This window comes from Bos indicus, chromosome X, assembly GCF_029378745.1.
Source record: "Bos indicus isolate NIAB-ARS_2022 breed Sahiwal x Tharparkar chromosome X, NIAB-ARS_B.indTharparkar_mat_pri_1.0, whole genome shotgun sequence".
NCBI classification, from domain to species: domain Eukaryota; kingdom Metazoa; phylum Chordata; class Mammalia; order Artiodactyla; family Bovidae; genus Bos; species Bos indicus.
The window spans coordinates 109,642,710-109,666,703 of NC_091789.1; the positions used below are offsets into that span (position 1 = coordinate 109,642,710).

At 37.5% G+C, this 23,994-nt stretch overlaps 1 protein-coding gene across 14 annotated transcripts in view; it reads left to right on the forward strand.

Annotated features, from left to right (window-relative positions):
- Window positions 1-23,994, forward strand: part of CASK (calcium/calmodulin dependent serine protein kinase) — a 372,938-nt gene that overhangs the window by 53,650 nt on the left and 295,294 nt on the right. For 8 of the 14 annotated variants that reach the window (XM_070785245.1, XM_070785246.1, XM_070785250.1 and 5 more), the window contains exon 2: window positions 20,941-21,053. In XM_070785245.1, coding sequence (XP_070641346.1) covers window positions 20,941-21,053 — 113 coding nt within the window. Of the gene's footprint in view, window positions 1-20,940; window positions 21,072-23,994 lie in introns of all 14 variants that reach the window. The other 6 variants (XM_070785242.1, XM_070785243.1, XM_070785248.1 and 3 more) reach the window with 1 other exon arrangement.

Sequence of the window (23,994 nt, forward strand, 5' to 3'; positions counted from 1 at the left end):
TCCAGCTCCTAGATTTTAGACTACCAGATGATGAGGAGCCAGGCAAGTCCATGCAAGACTAGATTTGCTTTTCGTTCACTGCCATCCAGCCTTTCAGAAGAAACAAGAACAAAGCGAGGGTTGGTTTATCAAGTAGATTGCAAGTTTTCTCTTCACTCTTCTGTTCTATGAGGCCCTTTGAGGCAACTGCTTCCTAAGGGTGGAGAATTGCCCTATGGGCAAAAATATCTGTGTGTGGTTGAGCTTCCTGCTCTGGCTTCTCTTGTTGTCCTCCATCTTTAACTGGCAAAATTGAAGTACCTTAAAGGAGTACGTCAAGGCTGTATATTGTCACCCTGTTTATTTAACTTATATGCAGAGTACATCATGAGAAACGCTGGACTGGAAGAAACACAAGCTGGAATCAAGATTGCCGGGAGAAACATCAATAACCTCAGATATGCAGATGACACCATCCTTATGGCAGAAAGTGAGGAGGAACTCAAAAGCCTCTTGATGAAAGTGAAGGTGGAGACTGAAAAAGTTGGCTTAAAGCTCAACATTCAGAAAACTAAGATCATGGCATCCGGTCCCATCACTTCATGGGAAATAGATGGGGAAACAGTGGAAACAGTGTCAGACTTTATTTTTCTGGGCTCCAAAATCACTGCAGATGGTGACTGCAGCCATGAAATTAAAAGACGCTTACTCCTTGGAAGGAAAGTTATGACCAACCTAGATAGCATATTCAAAAGCAGAGACATTACTTTGCCAACAAAGGTTCGTCTAGTCAAGGCTATGGTTTTTCCTGTGGTCATGTATGGATGTGAGAGTTGGACTGTGAAGAAGGCTGAGCACCAAAGAATTGATGCTTTTGAACTGTGGTGTTGGAGAAGACTCTTGAGAGTCCCTTGGACTGCAAGGAGATCCAACCAGTCCATTCTGAAGGAAGTCAGCCCTGGGTGTTCTTTGGAAGAAATGATGCTAAAGCTGAAACTCCAGTACTTTGGCCACCTCATGCAAAGAGTTGACTCACTGGAAAAGACTCTGATGCTGGGAGGGATTGGGGACAGGAGGAGAAGGGGCCGACAGAGGATGAGATGGCTGGATGGCATCACTGACTTGATGGACGTGAGTTTGAGTGAACTCCGGGAGTTGGTGTTGGACAGGGAGGCCTGGCGTGCTGCGATTCATGGGGTCGCAAAGAGTCGGACACGACTGAGTGACTGATCTGATCTGATCTTATATTTATACTTCCAAGATTTTGTGTGTGTGTGTGTGTGTGTGTATCCAGATTTTATTTTGTTTTTCAGTAGGAAGGTTAGTCCAGGTTATTTACTGTTGAAAGCAGAAAGAACTTTCTGGTTCTTTCCTGATCCTTGGGTTTGATAGTGAAATCGTACCCTTGTAGTATGGCATACATTTTTTACTTTTTAGGGGAGAAGAAGAGGTCAGCAACAGATCACCCTTGAAGAAGTCCCCTCTGTGCATATGTGTCAGGCACAACCCTTTATACCTTCTGTTATCTCTTCAGAACCTTTGAGTAGCTGTTATCTCCATTTCACAGTTTAAATAAAGTGAGCCCAGATAGACTGAATAAGTGGCCAAATGTTATCAGAGTTTGTAATGGGCAGATGCAAGATTTAGCCCCAAGTCTTTTGAACACTCAAGCCTGCTCTGTTTATGCTCTGATTATGTTATGTTTTATTATATTATGATTATATTATGTTTATGCTCTTATTATATTTATGCTTTGATTCAGAGAGGAGAAAGTTAGTCTTTCAGGGGTTAACATACCTTATCTTAAAGGGACTTTTTCATTCTAAACCATGTTTGCAATTATAGTGTTTGTATTTCCAGGTTGCTTGGGCTTCCCTGGTGGCTCAGAGGTTAAAGTGTCTGCCTGCAATGCAGGAGACCTGGGTTCAATCCCTTGGTCAGGAAGATCCCCTGGAGAACGAAATGGCGACCCACTCCAGTATTCTTGCCTGGAGAATCCCATGGACGGAGGAGCCTGGTGGGCTACAGTCCATGGGGTCGCAAAGAGTCGGACACGACTGAGCGACTTCACTTTCTTTTCACTTAGGCATACCAAAAGGAAGTTGTAAATTCATTATGAAATATTAAGGTGCAAGGATTCTTAGCTAGTAGAATACATTTTTTTTCCTTTAAAAATTTCAGTGGTCACTCAGTGGAGCTACCTGAAAATTCATGATTAAAAACATGTTCTTTTATATGATCGCAAACCATCTATTTTGTATCTATGCTAGCTAGCTATTCTTCATGCTTCATTCCTTATTTTTTTCATATTGGTTGCTATAAAATAAAGGATTTGATTAAAGTACAGGAAACTAACTACATGGGTATTGATTTTTAATGAATTGAACGATAGTCACTGGTTAAAATGTTTCTCATTTTATGATCTAATGTCTATTTACTGATTTAAGCCTGTACTTAAAATTCTCAGTCTTCAATTCACCATTAATTAGAAACTGTGAAGTTTCATTGTCTTCTAAGTCTTGAATTTATTTGCTTGTAATTTCACTCAGAAAGGTGATCATGTGGACAAAATAAGTAGTTTGTTTCCATTTTTTTATATCCTGAGGGGATAAACTATTATAGTGATTGAGGCTTAATCTTGTCAGATTATACAAACTGAAATTTGTTTTAAGTAAACTGATTAAAACTGTTAAAATGGGTGAATTTAACTCAGATGACCATTATATCTACTACTGTGGGCAAGAATCCCTTAGAAGAAATGGGGTAGCCATCATAGTCAACAAAAGAGTCCAAAATGCAGTACTTGGGTGCAGTCTCAAAAATGACAGAATGATCTCTGTTCATTTCTAAGGCAAACCATTCAATATCACAGTAATCCAAGTCTATGCCCCGACCAGTAATGCTGAAGAAGCTGAAATTGAATGGTTCTATGAAGACCTACAAGACCTTTTAGAACTAACACTCAAAAAAGATGTCCTTTTCATTATACGGGACTAGAATGCAAAAGTAAGAAGTCAAGAAATACCTGGAGTAACAGGCAAATTTGGCCTTGGAGTACAGAATGAAGCAGGGCAAAGGCTAATAGAGTTCTGCCAAGAGAACACACTGGTCATAGCAAACACCCTCTTCCAACAACACAAGAGAAGACTCTACACGTGGACATCACCAGATGGCCAACACCAAAATCAGATTGATTATATTCTTTGTAGCCAAAGATGGAGAAGCTCTATACAGTCAGCAAAAACAAGACCAGGAGTGGACTGTGGCTCAGACCATGAACTCCTTATTGCCAAATTCAGATGTAAATTGAAGAAGGTGGGGAAAACCACTAGACCATTCAGGTATGACCTAAATCAAATCCCTTACGATTATACAGTGGAAGTAAGAAATAGATTTAAAGGACTAGATCTGATAGACAGAGTGCCTGATGAACTATGGACGGAGGTTCATGGCATTGTACAGGAGACAGGGATCAAGACCATGCCCAAGAAAAAGAAATGCAAAAAAAGCAAAATGGCTGTCTGAGGAGGCCTTACAAATAGCTGTGAAAAGAGCAGCGAAAAGCAAAGGAGAAAAGGAAAGATATACCCATTTGAATGCAGAGTTCCAAAGAATAGCAAGGAGAGATAAAAAAGCCTTCCTCAGTGATCAATGCAAAGAAATAGAGGAAAACAACAGAATGGGAAAGACTAGGGACCTCTTCAAGAAAATCAGAGATACCAAAGGAACATTTCATGCAAAGATGGGCTCGATAAAGGACAGAAATGGTATGGACATAACAGAAGTAGAAGGTATTAAGAAGAGGTGGAAAGAATACACAGAAGAACTGTACAAAAAATATCTTCACGACCCAGATAATCACGATGGTGTGATCACTCACCTAGAGCCAGAGATCCTGGAATGTGAAGTCAAGTGGGCTTTAGAAAGCATCACTACGAAGAAAGCTAGTGGAGGTGATAGAATTCCAGTTGAGCTATTCCAAATCCTAAAAGATGATGCTGTGAAAGTGCTGCACTCAATATGCCAGCAAATTTGGAAAACTCAGCAGTGGCCACAGGACTCCAAAAGGTCAGTTTTCATTCGTCCCAAAGAAAGGAAATGCCAACAAATACTCAAACTACCACACAAGTGCACTCATCTCACATGCTAATAAATAATGCTCAAAATTCTCCAAGCCAGGCTTTAGCAATACGTGAACTGTGAACTTCCAGATGTCCAAGCTGGTTTTAGAAAAGGCAGAGGAATCAGAGATCAAATTGCCAACATCTGCTGGATCATCAAAAAAGGAAGAGAGTTCCAGAAAAACATCTATTTCTGGTTATTGACTATGCCAAAGCCTTTGACTATGTAGATCACAACAAACTGGAAAATTCTGAAAGAGATGGGAATACCAGACTACGTAACCTGCCTCTTGAGAAATCTGTATGCAGGTCAGAAACGAACAGTTAGAACTGGACATGGAACAACAGACTGGTTCCAAATAGGAGAAGGAGTACGTCAAGGCTGTATATTGTCATACTGCCTATTTAACTTATATGCAGACTGCATCATGAGAAACGCTGGGCTGGAAGAAGCACAAGCTGGAATCAAGATTGCCAGGAGAAATATCAATAACCTCAGATATGCAGATGACACCACCCTTATGGCAGAAAGTGAAGAGGAACTAAAGAGCCTCTTGATGAAAGTGAAAGAGGAGAGTGAAAAAGTTGGCTTAAAGCTCAACATTCAGAAAACAAAGATCATGGCATCTGGTCCCATCACTTCATGGGAAATAGATGGGGAAACAGTGGCTAACTTTATTTTTCTGGGCTCCAAAATCACTGCAGATGGTGGTTGCAGCCATGAAATTAAAAGACGCTTACTCCTTGAAAGAAAAGTTATGACCAACCTAGATAGCATATTGAAAAGCAGAGACATTACTTTGCCAACAAAGGTCTGTCTAGTCAAGGCTATGGTTTTTCCAGTGGTTGTGTATGGATGTGAGAGTTGGACTGTGAAGAAAGCTGAGCGCCGAAGAATTGATGCTTTTGAAGTGTGGTGTTGGAGAAGACTCTTGAGAGTCCCCTGGACTGCAAGGAGATCCAACCAGTCCATTCTAAAGGAGATCAGTCCTGAGTGTTCATTGGAAGGACTGATGTTGAAGCTGAAACTCCGATGCTTTCACCACCTGATGCAAAGAGCTGACTCATTTCAAAAGACCCTGATGCTGGGAAAGACTGAAGGCAGGAGGAGTAGGGGACAACAGAGGATGAGATGGTTGGATGGCATCACCAAGTCAATGGATGTGAGTTTGAGTAAACTCCGGGAGTTGGTGATGGACAGGGAGGCCTGGCGTGCTTTGGTCCATGGGGTCGCAAAGAGTCAGATGCGACTGATTGACTGAACTTAACTGAAACTGTTTAAATAGTCAAACGAAAGATTGAATTAATTAATTTTGAGTTCATGTTTGTCACAGTTAATTTTATAAACTTTTAGATTGAAAAGCTTTCCGAATTTTAGGAACTGTGTTTGGTTCTCTGCAATTACAGCAGACTATTTTTGTAAAATGCCTCAAGTTTTCAAGGCCTATTTTAAAGCATTAAAACAAAGTGTTTAAGAAGAGATGTTAGTGTATGTTAGAAGTAAAAAAGAGTGTTTTTTGAATTTTAATTATGATAACATTAGAAGGATTTTGAATTGGCAATCAACAATCTCTAGTAAAAAAAATTCATTTTTGAAGAAGTATTTTAAAATTAAATAACTTGGTATATGATTTTATAACTTTTTATCTAACTTTTGGCAATTAACATTGACAAAGAAAAATTTTTATTTCTACTAGATAAGTGAAAATCTCCCCTAGGGGATTAAAGAGATATAAAAGCTATTAAAGAGCTGTAAGTTGAGATTAACTGAAATATAATGCAACTGTCTTATAGATGACAGCTATGTTTATGCATTCTAAAATGGCTTTATCTGTCCATTTGTCTATCCAGAAAGCACTTACTGATTCTTTACTACCATAATATCAGGCATAGTTCTACATGCTAGAGATACAGGATGGATAAGAGAAAATCCTCACCCTCAAAGAGCTAGTGTAGTCTACCAATAGATCTTTTTTAAAAGTTGATCTTCAGTTGTATATAACCTTACGTATGTAAATTACTGTAATCCCTAACTTTTCTCACTTTCTGTAATGTGTAAGACTCAATAATGAAATTGTTATTAAAAACACCACTTCCCAGCCAATGTGCTATAACTGAAATATGCTAAATAGATGCTGATGTCTTAGCTCTCCGTTTAGACTCAGGAAGGCTGTGAGGCAGTATGAGTGTGTGTGTGTATACATATGCTTGTGTGCATACCTGATGTGTTGAGAGAATGGAAAGACACCCCTATTCTAGTCTACTTTGGCTAGTTTTGTGTTTCTCAGCCTTTTAGGATTTGAAGAATACCAATACTAAATGCAGGCTCATGTGTCTAATGCACAGTGATCAAAGAATACCAAATTGTAGGAATTTGAAACAGAGAAAAGTTTTTTGCGGGGCCAAGTAAGGGCACTGGTAGCTCGTGCCCCCCACCCAACCCTGAATTCCCTGAAGGGTTTCAGCAGAGCATTTTTAAAGGACAGGTGAGGGAGGGTGGCTGTAGGGTGTGTGATCAGTTCATGTGCAGTTCCCTGCACATTGGTTGATGTTGAGGTAACAGGGCAGTTAACTTTATTAATCTTTAGTTACCAGTATGTCTGGAGTTATGTACTCATGATCATCAATTGATTAATTGCTTCCATTTGTTGGAGGTTTTTAGCATCTGGAAAAGTCAAGAAATATCCATGAGATACTATTATATGGGAGCTTCTGAGAGGAGCTCAAACAGAGGATTTGGGGGAAGGGCCTCATGGAGGAACACCCCATTACAGTTACTTATCCTAAAATTCTGAACCAGAAGTCATGGAAAACTCTGTTACGAACCTGATGAGCTTAATGGCTACTATTTTTAACTTGGATAAAAATTTTTAACTTGGATATAAAAGAACTCACTTCTCTCACAGTTTTGAATGAAATGGATTCCTAATGCTAGCAAAGGTTGAAAATGCAGACTTTCATTTTTAGGACATGGTGGTGTAAGACTCACTTTTAACTGCCCTTTCCCCGTGAAATACAACTGAGCAGTTATTCAACTGACAGCAGCAAAAGAACTCTGAAAGTTGGAAAGAAGGCAGACTAGCTAGGAACCTCAGCACTTTAAAAATGACATTATGGAGAGTTCATGAGGTTTTCTTTTTACCTTCTGATTATTCCTGGGCTGGCTGTTAGACAGACCTACTATCCAGAACCCATCACAGGGCATAGAAAACAAAAACAAAAGCCTGCTTTCACTGACCGGAGGACTTGGAAAGGGGAAACCCAACAGAGACCTAGTTGGGTCCACATCTGGGGCCTAGTGGGCAATCTGATCTGCCCACAGCCCCAACAGGAGCAGCAAAGACGTTAGCCATCCCAGCCCTTGCTCCACAGCTGGGGCCTTGCCATGTAGTCTGACCTGCCAGCAGCAGCAGCGAACATGGCCATTTCAGCCCCCATGCCACAATCCAGGCCTGTCATCTGTCCTGTTGACAATAGCAGCAAGAGCAAAGACCTTGCTATATTAGTCTCTTCCCTGCTGCCCTCCACCTCATGGCAGAAAGAATCCCAGGCCCAGTAGCTTCTGATAGCTTCTCCTTCAAGATTGCCCTAGGCTAGCAACTGGCCCTGGGAAGCACCTTTTGTTCCTGAGGATTGCATCAACAGGGATTGATTGGGAGCTCCCAGCAGCACCAGAAGAATGAAGCAGACCAAAAGAGCATTGTAAGGTCTTAGAAAACTAAACTGTCACTGGAACTAAACCCCACATAATTAGTCTAGACCTGATACACTAAACCTAAATAGAGCAACTGCCTACTAAAATAGAAGATCTGTGATCAAGGGTCTCCTAACAATGACCAAAATATCCATGCTACAGTTGAAAACCATTTGTCATACCAAGTACCAGAAAAACCACAGTTTGAATGAGAGGAGGTCAATAGTGAGTTGAATCAGATTTTGGAATTATCTCATGATGGTTTTAGTTCAGCTATCGTAAAATTGCTCTACGAATTGGTCACAAATTTTTCTTGAAACAAATGGAAAGATAGAATATCTCAGCAAAGTAGAGCCAAGAGCATTTCCTAATGAATTGGATTTGCAATGTGAAAAGAATAAAGGGATCAAGGTTGGCACCATAATTTTTGGCTAAGCAACTGGAAGGAAGTACGGAGTTGGCCTTTAGATGGAGTTCAGTTTCAGACATGTTGTGGGATATGATGGCCCTGTCTTTTCCTATCCTCCGTGCCCAATATATTGTGTGCCTTATTAGTTAAAAGGAAGTCCTTTTATGAGTACTGAAAGGTTGAACCATCCTTGGGAAACTGGTTAACACTGAGCGTTACTAACTCACGTAGTCTTTGTGACATGCAAGGATTTCAGTTCTTTACCTAACTTGAAAAATTCCCCAACTCTTTGCATATTTAATTTTACTATCTTACACAAGCAGTTATATCCACTTATTTTATACTCTTATTTCTTTCTCCTAAAGCAATTACTTTCCAGATCATCTACTTTGCTTCTTTAGACCTAGAAACTGATGACTACAATCATGATTCAAAACCTATTTTCTGCTGCCCTGCACTGAGCTGAGTAATTGGGTATAAATGCTTATTTCCTTTGTATGCTTTGCCTTTTGTTAACTATTGTTGGTTTTTTGTTTTTTTTTTTTTTTTGGTTTTTTTTTTTGGTTAAAAGACCAGAGGTTGCATTATTGCCTGCTGAATATGCTTATATTAACATTTGTAAAAAGTAAATTACTTTTGGGACTATTAATGAATCGACATTTAAATCGCACAGTTAAATGTTTTCCATCCTTTACTAAGCAAACAATTGCATTACCGCCCCCCTTGTAAGAATGTAAGCAATTTCTGTGCTATGTTTGAGGAGAATATTTGTTTCTGAAAAAATGTTGTTTAAAATCTGGGTGATTCCTGGCTATTACAACATCATAATTTGTACTGTTTGTTATAAATATTAAAATTTAAATAATCATCTCCAAAGTGTTTTTTGAGAAACATTAATGATTAATAAGTGCTACATGGATGATTTGGGTACACTGTGGTAGAGAGATGTTTATTTCCTAACTGCAGGACTTGGCTGCTAATGTGTAATGTGAATATGGAATGGGGGTGGAGGGTAGGGATTGTATATGGAGTTTACCAAACTTACTTGACAGAGAAACTTGTATTCTTTCAGGATTCTACAAGATGCTGATTTGGGAAACCCTTTAGAGTGTTTGCTAACTACATTTTTCTTGTGTGCTACTATATAAATTTTGCATAATCTTGATGCAACTAAAATGAATAATAGAGAAAGAAGTGTTGCTGGCTTTGCAATTTCTTTCACTAACTAATTTAAATTTTATTTAATTCAGAAGTAGATCTAACGTATTATGGAGATCCATGCAACATGGCTCTGGATGGGAAGAGATTAACAGCACTCCATGGAAGTATGACTGGAAAAAAATATGTTAATGAAGATAGCAACTTCCGTGCTCAAATATTAATTAGGTGCAGAGTGGTAATTAATGGCAGGCTTCCATGGGGTTGCAAAGAGTGGGACACGACTGAGCAACTGAACTGAACTGAATAATACTGTTATAGGCTAATGTAGCATTTGGAAAACAACCGATGTTCGTGACATATTAACAGAATATATTCCTTTTATGAATAGGATTTACAATGTAATTTCATACTGTCAGACTTCTATAATTATTAGTTTCAGCTTATGAAGACTGGATTATGCACACAGAATTTGACAGTTGTGATAATGTTAGTACAGTCATTTCAATATCCATGGGGGATTGCTTCCAGAACCCCATGAGTACCAAACTCCTCTGATGCTCAAGTCCCTTATAAAATGGCATAATATTTGTCTGTAACTTATACACATCCTCTCATATACTTTAAATCACCTCTAGATTATTTATAATACCTAATACAGCAACGCCAGTACTTTGGCCACCTCATGCGAAGAGTTGACTCATTGGAAAAGACTCTGATGCTGGGAGGGATTGGGGGCAGGAGGAGAAGGGGACGACAGAGGATGAGATGGCTGGATGGCATCACTGACTTGATGGACGTGAGTCTGAGTGAACTCCGGGAGTTGGTGATGGACAGGGAGGCCTGGCGTGCTGTGATTCATGGGGTCGCAAAGAGTCGGACACGACTGAGTGACTGATCTGATCTGATCTGATGATGAATGAGAGAATCTATATAGAGTTCTCAGCAGCATGCTTGGCTCATGGTATGCTGCAAATGGTAGTTGATGTTGTCTTCATCATCTACATGTTGACCCTTTCTTAAACTATATACTCCTATCTAATTGCACTCTCTAAATCTCTGCCTTGATCCATGGAAATGAATAATTTGGAAATTGGTATTTTCAAAACACAGCTGTGTGTCTCTTTTCTTTCTCAGCCTTCTACCAGTTCTTTCTCCTGTAGTAGTCACATTTTCATTTGGTGGTATCATTATTTACCCTGTAAGTTTTGCCAGAAATCTGTATGTCATTCTTTCAACCAACCCCCAACCATCCCCTAGCTAATCACTAATTAACTATGTTGCTTGTCAGTTTAAGTCTCTCAGTTGTATCTACTGATGCATTGGTTTAAGTCTTTATCATCTTATACTTAGGCTAATGTAATAACTTTCTGAGTGGCCCCCATTCACTCCTCAACCTATTTTCCCTTCTTCTGTCACAGTGGTCTCTGACGCCTTTCTCCTTTTCCAACCACTTCTCACCCTCCAATTTTTCATGCCAGCAATACCAAACAGCTTCATTTCCCCCATCCTTATCTTCCCTTTGGTTAATTGGTGGTTGTTCTTCATGCTTTTCCTACATCTATTGTAGTACATCACACAATTCATTATAAATGTAATGAAGTTCCTAGGAAGGACACAGGAATTTCACCCCATTCATTGAAGGTCTCCTCAGATATGTAAGTTTTTGTTTGTAAACCTCTGAAAACTTTATATTATAGATGTCACTCTTAAGTTTACATGTAACAGCTTAATGGATTAAGTTCAGTTCAGTTAGATGTACAATTACAGTTAACATAATCCATGTTGACTTTATTATGTTCGAGACATAAACACAGTTTTTCTTCATTTATATATATATATACACAAGTCATATGAAATAATTTATATTGTACATATATTTAAAAATTAAGACCTCTTTTGATTAGTGAGATCTTAGGGATGTATCCCTCAGCTGTTACAATTATTTTTAACTAGGAAATATGTGTATGGAGGAGTATATAATGTGTGTATCTGTGTGCCTGCACATATGTGTATTTTAAAGAATGCTAAAAAATGAACTCACATCCATCGTGAGTTTGAGTAAACTCCGGGAGATGGTGATGGACAGGGAGGCCTGGTGTGCTGCGATTCATGGGGGTCACAGGGAGCCGGACACGACTGAGCGACTGAACTGAACTGAAAACCCATGAATCTATTTTCCAAGTTAAGAATAAAATATTACTAAGACCTTTAAAAGCCCCCTGTGTACCCCTTTCTGATCATAACCTCCCTTTCTCCCATAACCATTATCCTGGCTTTTGTACTCAAGATTCCTTTTGATTTTCTTTATAGGTTTACCATCTATGTATGTATCCCTAAATAGTATATTGTTTATTCATTAAAAATGAGTAGTAAGCACAAAGTTAGCTGTGTAAGGAAAGGGCAATAATACCACTATTGTGTGAAGAATCAGAAGGGAAGAGAAGACAAACAGAACCTCTTGTTCAGTCTGACTTCACATACCTGAGAACATATAGGAGCCCCTGCTAAGAAATCCATTGGCAAGATCCCGAGTAAATCCCCAAACACAGGGCTCTCCACAGGCAGGACATCCGTGCTATAGTGCAGGACGGGGTACTGAACATCCAGCTGGAATGCGGTCAGGGGGCATGGGCTGCTCTGCATTTCCTGCTTTTCAGTTCACTGAGGCGGCCTCCCACTCAGCTATTCCTGAGAACACTGCTGTGGAGTGAAGTGAGAGTCCTCTGCTGATCTGGGCAGCAGAGAGGAGCAGGAATCTCATCAGCCCCTGGTCAGAAAAAGCAAAACCGAGCAATCTGGCCCCAGCTTATGGGGTTCTGTTTTCAAGTTAAAAGGTGGCATTGGGAATCTTTGATGGCTCAGTGCATAGCTGGCAGCCTGAGATCTTCCTCTCATTCCTGTGTTGAAGGCATTTGCTGTCCCTTGATTGTCCTGTTTTTACTGGTCTGCTCTCTTGTTCTAGCAAACACATCCTACAATAATTTCTTCAGAAAGTATGCATTGCAAATAAGGTATTGAGGTTTTTTGTGTCTGAAAAAAAATTCTTTTTTACTATTATTGATTTTTCTGACTAGATGTAGACTTTAAAGGTTAGAAATAATTTTTCTTCATGGTTGTGAAGGTGCTCTACTGTCTTATTGCCTCTAGTGTTGCCATTGAGAGATGGGAAACCACAGCAGTTCCTGTGTATTAACCATATCATCCTCTCCTCCTTGTGCACCCTTACTCCTATTTCTGGAAATCTGAATGTTCTCTGGCCCACAGGGTTCCTAAATTTCACGGTGGCATGTGTGAACATGTATCTATTACCTATTTTGCTGAGTACTTTGTGGATCCTTTTTTTCATTTAAATTTTATATTGGAGAATAGTCGATGTACAATGTTGTTTTAGTTTCAGGCATACAGCAAAGTGATTCAGTTATACATGTAACTATTCTTTTATAAATTATCTTCCCATTTAGATTATTACAGAATGTTGTGCAGCATTCCCTGTGTTATACAATAGGTCCTTGTTGATTATGTATTTTAATTACAGCAGTGTATACTTGTCAATCCCAAACTCCCAATCTGTCCCTCCTTCTACCCTTCCCCCTGGTAAACATAAATTCATACTCTATGTTTGTGAATATATATCTGTTTTGTAAATAAGTTCACGTATCATTTTTTTAGATTGCACATAAAAGCAATATCATATGATATTTGGTTTTGTCTTAGTATGACAATCTCTAGGTTCATCCATGTTGCTGCAAAATAGCATTGTTTCATTTTTTGTAGCTAGTTAGTATTTCATTGTAGAAATATACCACATCTTCTTTATCCATTCATCTGCCGATGAACATTTAGATTGCTTCCATGTCTTGGCTGTTGGAAATAGCACTGCAATGAACATAGCAGTGCATGTATCTTTTTGAACCATGTATTTCTCTGGTTATATGCCCACGAGTGGGATTGCTGGATCATAGGGTAACTCTAAGTTTAATTTCTTAAGGGACCTCCATACTGTTCTCCATAGTGGCTGTACCAATTTACATTCCCTCCAACAGGAGTGTTCCCTTCTCTCCACACCCTCTCCAGCATTTACTGTTTATAGGCTTTTTGATAATAGCCATTCTGACAGGTGTGAGGTAATATCTCATTGTAGTTTTGATTTGCATTTCTCTAATAATTAGCAATGTTGAGCATCTTTTCATGTGTCTCTTTTGGCCATCTGTATGTCTTCTTTGAACAAACATCTATTTAGGTCTTCTGACTGTTTTTTGATTAGGTTGTTTGTTTTTTTTGATACTGAGCCATAAGAGCTTATAAATTTTGGAGACTAATCCTTTGTCAGTTGCATCATTTGCAAATATTTTCTCCCATTCTGTGGGCTGCCTTTTGTTTTGTTTATGATTTCCTTTGCTGTGCAAAAGCTTTTGAGTTTAATTAGGCCCCATTTGTTTATTTTTGCTTTTATTTCCATTACTCTAGGAGACAGCTCAGAAAAAAATGTTGCTGCGATTAATGTAAAAGAGTGTTCTGCCTATGTTTTCCTCTAAGAGTATTATAGTATCTGATCTTGTATTTAAGCCTTTAATCCATTTTGAGCTTATTTTTCTGTATGGTGCTAAAGAATATTTTGATTTCATTTTTTTATAAGTAACTGTCTAGTTTTCCCAGCACCATTTATTGAAGAAACTGTCTTTCCTGCATTGTATAATTTTGCTTCCATGTTGTAGATTAATTGGCCATAAGTACGTGGATTTATTTCTGGGCTTTCTATCCTGTTCCATTTTATCTATATTTTTGTTTTTGTGCCAGTACTGTACTGTTTTGATGACTGTAGCTTTGTAGTACAGTCTGCAGTCAGCAAGTCTGATTCCCTTTTTCTTTATCAAGATCACTTTTGGTATTTAGGGTTTATGTTTCCACGCAAATTTTGCAATTCTTTTTGTTCTAGTTCTGTGAAAAATGCCATTGGTAATTTGATAGGGATTACATTGAATCTGTAAATTGCCTTGGGTACTGTAGTCATTTTGACAATATTGATTCTTCTAATCCAAGAATATGGTATGTCTCTCCATCTATTTGTGTGATCTTTGATTGCTCTCATCACTGTCTTATAATTTTCAGAGTACAGGTCTTTTGTCTTCTTAGGTAGGTTTATTCCTAGGTATTTTATTCTTTTTGATAGGATGGTAAATGGGATTGTTGCCTTGATTTCTCTTTCTGATCTTTCTTTGTTAGTGTATAGGAATGCAAGACATTTCTGTGTATTAATTTTGCATCCTGCAAGTTTACCACATTCATTGATGAGCCCTAGTAGTTTCCTGGTAGAGACTTTAGGATTTTCTATGTATCGTATCATATCATGTGCAAGCAGTGATAATTTTACTACTTCTTTTCCAATTTGGATTTCTTTTTCTTCTCTGATTACTGCAGCTTGGACTTCCAAAACTATGGTAAATAAAGGTAGCAAGAATGGACATCCTTGTCTTGTTCCTAATCTTAGGGGAAATGCTTTTAGATTTTCACCTTGAGTATGGTGTTAGCTGTAGGTTTGTCATATATGACCTTTATTATGTTGAGATATATTCCCTCAATTCCCACTTTCTTTTTTATCATACTTTTTTTTTATCATAAATGGGTGTTGAATTTTGTCAAAAGCTTTTTCTGCAGCTATTGAGATGATCACATGGTTTTTATTCTTCAATATGTTGATGTGGTGTATCCCATGTTTGATTTGTGGATACTGAAAAGTCCTTTCATTCCTGGGAGAAATCCCACTTGATCATGTATATGCTCCTTTTAATGTATTATTGGATTCAGATTGTTAGTATTTTGTGAGGATTTTCATGTCTATATTCATCAGTGATTTGTTGTTCAGTCACTTAGTTGTGTCTGGCTCTTTACGACTCCAAGGACTGCAGCATGCCAGGCTTGCCTGTCCTTCGCCATCTCCTGGAGCTTGCTCAAACTCATTTCTATTGAGTTGGTGATGCCATCCAACCGTCTCATCCTCTGTCATCCCCTTCTCCTCCTGCCTTCAATCTTTACCAGCATCAGGGTCTTTTCTAATGAGTCAGCTCTTTGCATCAGGTGGCCAACGTATTGGTGTTTCAGCTTCAGCATCAGTCCTTCCAATGAATATTCAGGGTCGATTTCCTTTAGGATTGACTGATTTGATCTCCTTGCTGTCCAAGAGTCTTCTCCCAACACCACAGTTAAAAAGCATCATCAATGATATTGGCCTTTAATTTTCTTTTTTTGGGTCATCTTTGGTATTCAGGTCATGGTAGCCTCATAGAATGAGTTTCAGAGTATTCATTCCTCTGCAATTTTGTGGAATAGTTGAAGGATAGGTGTTAACTCTTCTCTAAATGTTTGCTAGAATTTGCCTTTGAAGCCATCCAGTCCTGGACATTTGTTGGAAGCTTTAAAATCACAGTTTCAATTTCAGTGCTTCTGATTGGTCAGTTTGTATTTTCTATTTCTTCTTGGTTCAGTCTTGGGAGAGTGTATCTTCAGCCAGTCTGTATCTTTTTATTGGAGCATCTAGTTCATTTACATTTAATGTAGATATCAGTATGTTCTCAGGTGCCTCAATTGTAAAGAATCTGCCTGCCAATGCAGGAGCCACAGGAGACATGGGTTTGATCCTGGGTTGGAAAGATCCCCTGGAGGAGGAAATGGCAACCCACTCCAGTATTCTTGCCTGAAAAATCTCATGGACACAGGAACTTTGTCAGCTACAGTCCATAGGGTCACAGTGAGTCAGGCATGACTGAGTGAGCATACATGCATGTGTCCTTATTGCCATTGTCTTAATTGTTTTGGATGCATTTTTGTTGGTCTTTTTTTCCCCTTTCTCATTTGTTCTTTCTTCTTGTGGTTTGTTGACTAACTTTAGTTATATGTTCAGATTCATTTTTCTTTTTTTTGTGTATATCTATTGTAGATTTTCTGTTTGCTGTTACTGTGAGGTTTTGATGTAAATTGAAAAGTATTAGTTGCTCAGTCATGTCTGACTTTTTGCGACCTATAGACTGTAGCCCATCACACGCCTCTGTCCATGGGATTCTACAGGCAAGAAAACTGTAGTGGGTAGCCATTCCCTTCTCCAAGGGATCTTCCCAACCCAGGGATCTAATCCAGGTCTCTTGCATTGCAGACAGATTATAGCAATATATATATATTGCTATAATCTGTATATATATAAGAATCTGTATATATATATCTCTGTATATATATAATATACATATATAATATATATATCTGTATATATAATAATCTGTATATAATATATATATATAATATACATATATATAATATATATCTATATATATAATCTGTATATATACAGATTATATATATAATCTATATATATATATAATAATCTGTATATATATAATAATCTGTGTATATATATATATAATAATCTGTATATATATGTATATATATATATATACACACACATACACACACACACTAGATTATTTTTAAGTTCCTGGTCTTTTAATTTCAAATGTATTTCCAGTATCCTGCATTTGTGTTATGCTCTTCTCGCTGTTGCTTGGTTTTATATCTTATTTGTATGCAGATGATTTCCTACCTTTACTTTATGTTTTCCTTTTCTGGGGATCTTTTCCATTCATAATTTTCTTGTTTTTAGTAGTGGCCTTTTCTTTTACACTTAAAGAATTTCCTTTAGTGTTTGTTGCAAAACTCGTCTGGTGGTGCTGAATTCTCTTAGCTTTTGGTTGTCTGTAAAGCTTTGGATTTGTCCATTCAGTCTGAATGAAAGCTTTGCTGGGTAGAGTATCCTTGGTTGTAGGTTTTTCCCTTTCATAACTTTAAATATATTGTGCCACTTCCTTCTGACCTACAGAGTTTTCACTGAGACATCAGCTGATAACCTTATGGGAGTTCCCTTGTATGTTATTTTTTGCTTTTCCACTTGGTGGTTCCTTTCAATTTGGGCAACTCAGGATTAAGGTCTGGGAAATTTTCTTGGCTTATTTGAGTTCCTCCCCTCCATTTTCTTTGTTCTTTTGGCTCTACTTTCTGGGAAATTTCCTCAACTTTTTCTGAAGCCCTTCTGTTGAGTTTTAAATTTCTTCATATGCTTATTTTTCAAGAGCCCTGTTCTTGTTTTCTGAAAGTTCCATTTTTGTTTCATAGTTATGTTTCCAAGGATATTAATGGTATTAATAGCTGGAAATTTTTTTCTTGTTTAGTCTGTTTCCTCTAAGTTCCTTTTTCTGTTTTGATCTCTGTCATCCAAATTGGAGACTCTTCAGATATCTTGGGAGGTTGGTTGCCTATTAATGAGTAGAAATAGGGCAGGGGTTCTTTAGGGACATTTGACAATGTTTAGAGACATTTTTGATTGGCAAAACTGGCTGAGGGGGTGCTACTGGCATTTCCAGGTAGAGGCTACAGGTGCTGTTAGGCCCCCTACAGTGCACAGGAAATCCTTGCACAGCAAAGAACTATTTAGCCCAAAATGTGATCAGTGCTGTGGTTGGAAAGTTGATTGAAAACTGTGAACTTATGGCAGAACTTGTTGACTTTGGTTTCAAGAAATGTGATCTGGTTGAGTGGTGAGCAACATAATGTCATTATCTTTAGGTCTTTCCTTCTGGCCTGGTCACATATTCAATAGAAAATCTTTTCTCTGCTGCCTGAAGGGTAAAGAGCTAGCTTTTAATATCTCCCCCAGTGAATGGGAAAAGAAGATGGGCTGTCTACATTCATTTTGTGTGTGATCACATAATCCCTTTGTTTTTTATATAGTGTCCACTTCCTCAGCTGCCTGTGTCACCAGTTATATGACCCTATGTTTTACCCTCTTCAGTGAATTGCCCTCTGTGAGGTTAAGGTAGGGCATGTACCCAGTGGCATGGAATAGAGGAGGAGTATCTGAGATTCTTTTTTTAAAAAAAAAATTTATTCATTTATTTAGCTATGCCAAGTCTTAGCTGCAGTATGTGGAATCTAGTTCCCTGATCAGGGATCAAACTCAGGGCACCTGCATTGGGAGTGTGGAGTCTTAGCCACTAAAAAGAGAGTGAAAGTGAAGTTGCTCAGTCGTGTTTGACTCTTTGCGACCCCATGGACTGTAGCCTGCCAGGATCCTCCATCCATGGGATTTTCCAGGCAAGAATACTAGAGTGGGTTGCCATTTCCTTCTCCAGGAGATCTTCCCGACCCAGGGATTGAACCCAGGTCTCCCACATTGTAGGCAGACACTTTACCATCTGAGCCACCAGGGAAGTCACTGAACCACCAGGGAAGTCCCAGATCTAAGACTCTTAACTACTTCTCTAATAGATTTCATTCAAACCTTGTTAGTTTAGCCCCACCCTCTCTTTCTCAGAGTTCAGATGCTTCTTGAGAATTCTGTAGTGTAAATGAATTTGGTTCTGAACTATTATTTTCTCCTTGCAATTCAGGCTTCCTACAAATGCTAAGCCAGTTACCATTACTCCATCTGCTTTCTGGCTTCCAAAATTTAATTATTAATTACTATTGTTTTCTCTCATTCTCACAGTCCTTTAAAACTTGGAAGTTATCCAAAAGGTGTATTGAATTGAAGCATACTATACAAATATATATATAAATAGAGTCCCAAGGGTTTATGTGTGGACAAAAACCAATTACACTAAACATTTCCTGAAATTGCTTGGTATTGTCAGGATAAGTCATCACAAGTAAGACATCCACCTTGAGAATGAAAACATTTGTGGGAGTGCAGACTCACATTGTTATATTGTCTTCTCACAGAGGAAAATCTTTGAACAGTTTTGATTATCAAAAGGTCCTTTTTGTATAGGGTGCTGAAAGGTACATTATTACCATTTCTTTTTGTTTCAGTTTAGCTTTATTAGATTGCTTGACGAGAGATTTGAAACTGAGGAATAATTGATGTCCTGATGACTGCAGGATGAAATAACTGATTCATATGATCTCAGAGAAATGTTTAAATCTAGGTTAGATTATATTCTTTTGCCTGTTCTCTGATTGCAAGAATAAAGACAAACAAACTTTAAGGCAAGCAGTATCACAAATGTCCTACTGTACATGAAGAACTTTTTGCTGTCTTCTGATCATTCTTGCCTGGAGAATCCCCATGGACAGAAGAGCCTGGGGTCTCCAGTCCATAGGGTTGCACTGAGTTGGACAGGACTGAAGTGACTTAGCACACACACACATCCAGGTGTACTTTTTTCTACCTGTAAAAATCAGCGACATTGTTTTGTTTCCTGAGAAGGAGGGAAATTCATACATGTATACACATACATGTGTGTGTATTTAATAAATTATGTAGTCTTCAAAAAAATCTATGCTAGCCTTCAAATAAACTAATGTAGTAAATTGTGATTGAACTCTATATTAATCAGTAGTTAATTCAAGCATGTTGGATTAACTTTAGTTCAGAAACTTATTTTTCATCTGTTAACAATTTATTGACCAGAGACATATTAATTCATCTTTTGTTGCCCAAACATTATTGACCAGAGACGTTTCAATATTAACTTACATAACAAATTGTCAGCTACAGGTGTTAGTTTCTGCCAGAATCCCCTGGTCAATAATGTGTCATAAGGAACCAAGTGCATATTTGTGTTTTTAATGCCTGGGCCTGGGCATTGTTATTTTATCAATCATCCCAGTTGCTTCAATTGTATGGCCAGTATTGAAAGCCACCAATTTCAACTGAGGAGAGAACTGGGTAAGAATGTCTGGACCAGTGGTTCTGCTAGTAGAAATTACTTTCTTTCTGTGGCGACTTAGAATAATTCTAATTTGAAGTTTGAGGAGGATGAAGGATTTCTCTGTGACTTCAGTTGAGACTGGAGAGGCTGCTGGAAATTGAATAATGCAGGTCTTACTCTTCATGAAGTGTCTATTCAAGTCTTTTGCCCAGATTTCCTTGGAGCATATCTTTTTATTTAAGAATTATTTATTTTGGTTCTTGACTAAGTGCATGTGTTGCAAATACCTTGTCTCTGTGGGATTTTAAGCAGAAACATACCATCAGATTTTCATTTTTAAAGCATCACCACAATAACCATGGGAGAAACAAGTTTTCATTGGTCCCAGTAGAAATTGGTAGTAGCTTAGACTAGGTTATGAGACATGGAGAAAAGTGGACAGGATTAAGAGATATTTGAGATAAACTCAGTAGGACTTGTTAGTGAAGATTAGATAAGTGATGGCTAAGATGAGAGAATGATTTAAGTATCTGGTTCAAAAGGTAAAAGTTACATACACTACCACTGTGAACATTTTCTTATTTTATTTAAGATGTTGATAATGTGTAGAGAAAATTACCAAGATTATTTCCCTTGAATAGAATACTATCTCAAATTTTTTAAAGTGGTTTTGAAATGTAAATTTGTTTCTTATTTTTATGGCTTAGTAAGTTCAAATAATTACCTCATAAATTATAGGAAAATATTTTCAAAATTGTGTTCAATTATATCTTGAAAACTATGGCTATAGTAGAAAATGAAATATGAATAAGATATTAAAGGGTAATAGGAACTTAAGAAAATCAGCAACTTAAACTTGGCTTTTATTTATTTTTATTTTAGGGGTCCCTTCAGTGTTGTACGACGATGCATCAACAGAGAAACTGGGCAACAATTTGCTGTAAAAATTGTTGATGTAGCCAAGTTCACATCAAGTCCAGGGTTAAGTACAGAAGGTAAGAGATGGATTTCAAGTAAGTTATTTGATGTCTGGCTTTATTTCATCTTCAATCCATCTATCAACCTAACCTTCATCTGGGGGTGGGGAAGTGGAGGGTATAATATAGTGGGAAGTGGGTGGAGACAGTTTAAATTCCATTGTAGTTTTCTGGAGTTCTAGAACATAGTATTTGAAAGATAGTTAGAGTGATTAACAAAGTTATGAAATCATCTAGGATTGCTATTGGCCTATGTTTTTTTACTAGGAAGAAAGTAAAATGTGAAAATATATTTTGTAGAATCTAACTTGGAGTCCTATAGTATGGAGCATGGAATGGGAAGGGTGAGAAGAGAAATAATGGCACAAATATAATCATTGCAGATTCAAAACAAACTCATCTGAGTTCCCTTAAAGTCTGTAACGTATTACCCTTAGGATTGTGATCTAACAGAACTAAAAGACTAATACCTCACATTTTGCTTAAGTCACTTATGGTGTCTGTGAAAATTTGAAAGGTCTGTACTGTTTGGACTTGCAGGACTCAAAATTTTGTTTTAAGACATTGATATAGTTAACCATGTTTATGTATAAATGTTTATAGACAATATATAAGCAGTATATATAAGCAATATATAAGCAGATGGCACAATTATATTATTAACTTTTCTAATTACCCTGTCTTCTAACTTTAGACTTTTTCACAATCCAGTAAAAGACATATCCTTCTTAAGTCTTTTCCTTCTTAATCTCAAGAGCAATGCAATTAATAGTTTAAATTGGAAAAGCTAAAGCAGAGTAGCCTTTTTATATTTTATCCAGTTATCTTACTTTAACAAGTAGAAGCCCACATACTATGAGCTCCAAGTTAATCTATTCCTTCAGATCTTTTTTCAGTATCCTTAGTTTTAAATACTTTTTTGAAACCTTTTGAATTATTCCTAGTGTTTGTGGAAGATTCTACAAGTTGTTATTCACAAAGGATAACAGGTGTTTTAGTGCTTTAATCTTTAAATTCTTGGATTTAGGGCCTTTACATTTTATGGCATATTCTGGAGCTGGCTATTTTGAACACAAATTATTTTATAAACTTAGCAGAATTTGAAATTTACTTCTAATCAGGTTTTACCACTATGCTTCCTAAAACTTTTAAACTGCACTTTAATATACTGTATTTGATTTTCTGTACCTTAGATGTCAATTAATAACAAAAAACTTACTGAATACTTAGGTAATTTTGTATAAACCTAGTTCAGTAAATATGTAGATGTGTTGAATCTTTATTTCTTTTAAATGCTTTGATAATGTTGATGAATTTAGTAAGATTCCTGTTTAAAATCATAAGTCTAAATCAATCACTCCATATGCCTATGTTATGTTGATTTTATTTATTATTATACCTAATTTTGAATCTACAGTCTAAAGACATTTTTTATGAGGACAATTAATTACTTTCTCAGTTGGCTGAGGTTCTTTATTGACAGATTTCATTAACAGGGAGCTATAGACCCAGCCTGCCAGACTGAATTTCTTTCATTGTCACCTAGCCAGGGAGTCAAATACCAAACTTAAAAAGATAGGGTTGGTATATCATCCATGTCTCTGAGGTTAAGTCTTATGTCATTCACTTGTTAGTGCTTTGGCATTGTTTTGAGTATACAAATGTCTTTGAGACCTTTTCTGAAGACAAGGCTGGGTCAATCCATTGATCTTATGTGATAGGGTCACAACCTATAGATATTAAATGGTATCCAGTTGAATTCTGCATATTATGCACGACTTTATCTCATTTTGATAAAAGTTCGACATTATTCAAATGAAAATGTGCAATTGTTCCTTTATATTTATGGCACCAAAATGTAGTTTTTCCATCTTCTTTAACACAGTGACATTCATAATGATTAAGAAACAATAAAAATTTCATCTCCAACCCACTCCAAAGTTTTTTCTTTTAAAAAAATTTTTCAGTGGAGCTCCTTTACCCTCTATTGGTTATTTTTATACTAGCTTGGAGAAGGAAATGGCAACCCACTCCAGTATTCTTGCCTGGAGAATCCCATGGACAAAGGAGTCTGGAGGGCTACAGTCCATGGGGTCGAAAAGAGTCGGACACGAATGAGCGACTAACACACACACGCACACACACACACACACTTGAATTTAATGTGGACACGTTTTAAGATGTATAATAAATAATTATTTATTTTATTATATAAAACCTCTTTGAACAATATTCTCCACCCCTTACTTTTTTCAACGCTCTTCAGTCACTACAGGCAAAGCATATTTGCCCTTCCAGTCCATTAAAATTGTTACTGTCCAATAATGACCTTATTTATGGCTAAGGGTAGGAGATATTGTATTAAGAAGAAACATATTTTGCAGTGAAATCTGAAACACAGTAAAAAGGAACCTGTACGTTCAAACAAAAATATCTAGAAATATCTATATTTACCGTTATATTCTCCTCTAATGAAGCCTGTTTCTCAAGCAACAGATAATTTAAAATCAATTTTATTCTTTTCTTTTTTATTATATTTTTTGTGGTTTATTTAGTCTTTGTCATTGCCTCAGTATTTTTTCCTGTTAGTACATTTGTATTCAAATACATTATTGAGTAAAATAAGTTTCATAAAGGGTCACCTGGGAATAAAAAGTATGCTGTTTATTTGCCTAGGTCATTATGATACATAGACAAATAAAAAGAGTTCAATTCAGTCACTCAGTCGTGTCCAACTCTTTGCGACCCCATGAATCACAGCACACCAGGCCTCCCTGTCCATCACCAACTCCTGGAGTTCACTCAAACTCACGTCCATCGAGTCGGTGATGCCATCCAGCCATCTCATCCTCTGTCGGCCCCTTCTCCTCCTGCCCCCAATCCCTCCCAGCATCAGAGTCTTTTCCAATGAGTCAACTTTTCGCATGAGGTGGCCAAAGTATTGAAGTTTCAGCTTTAG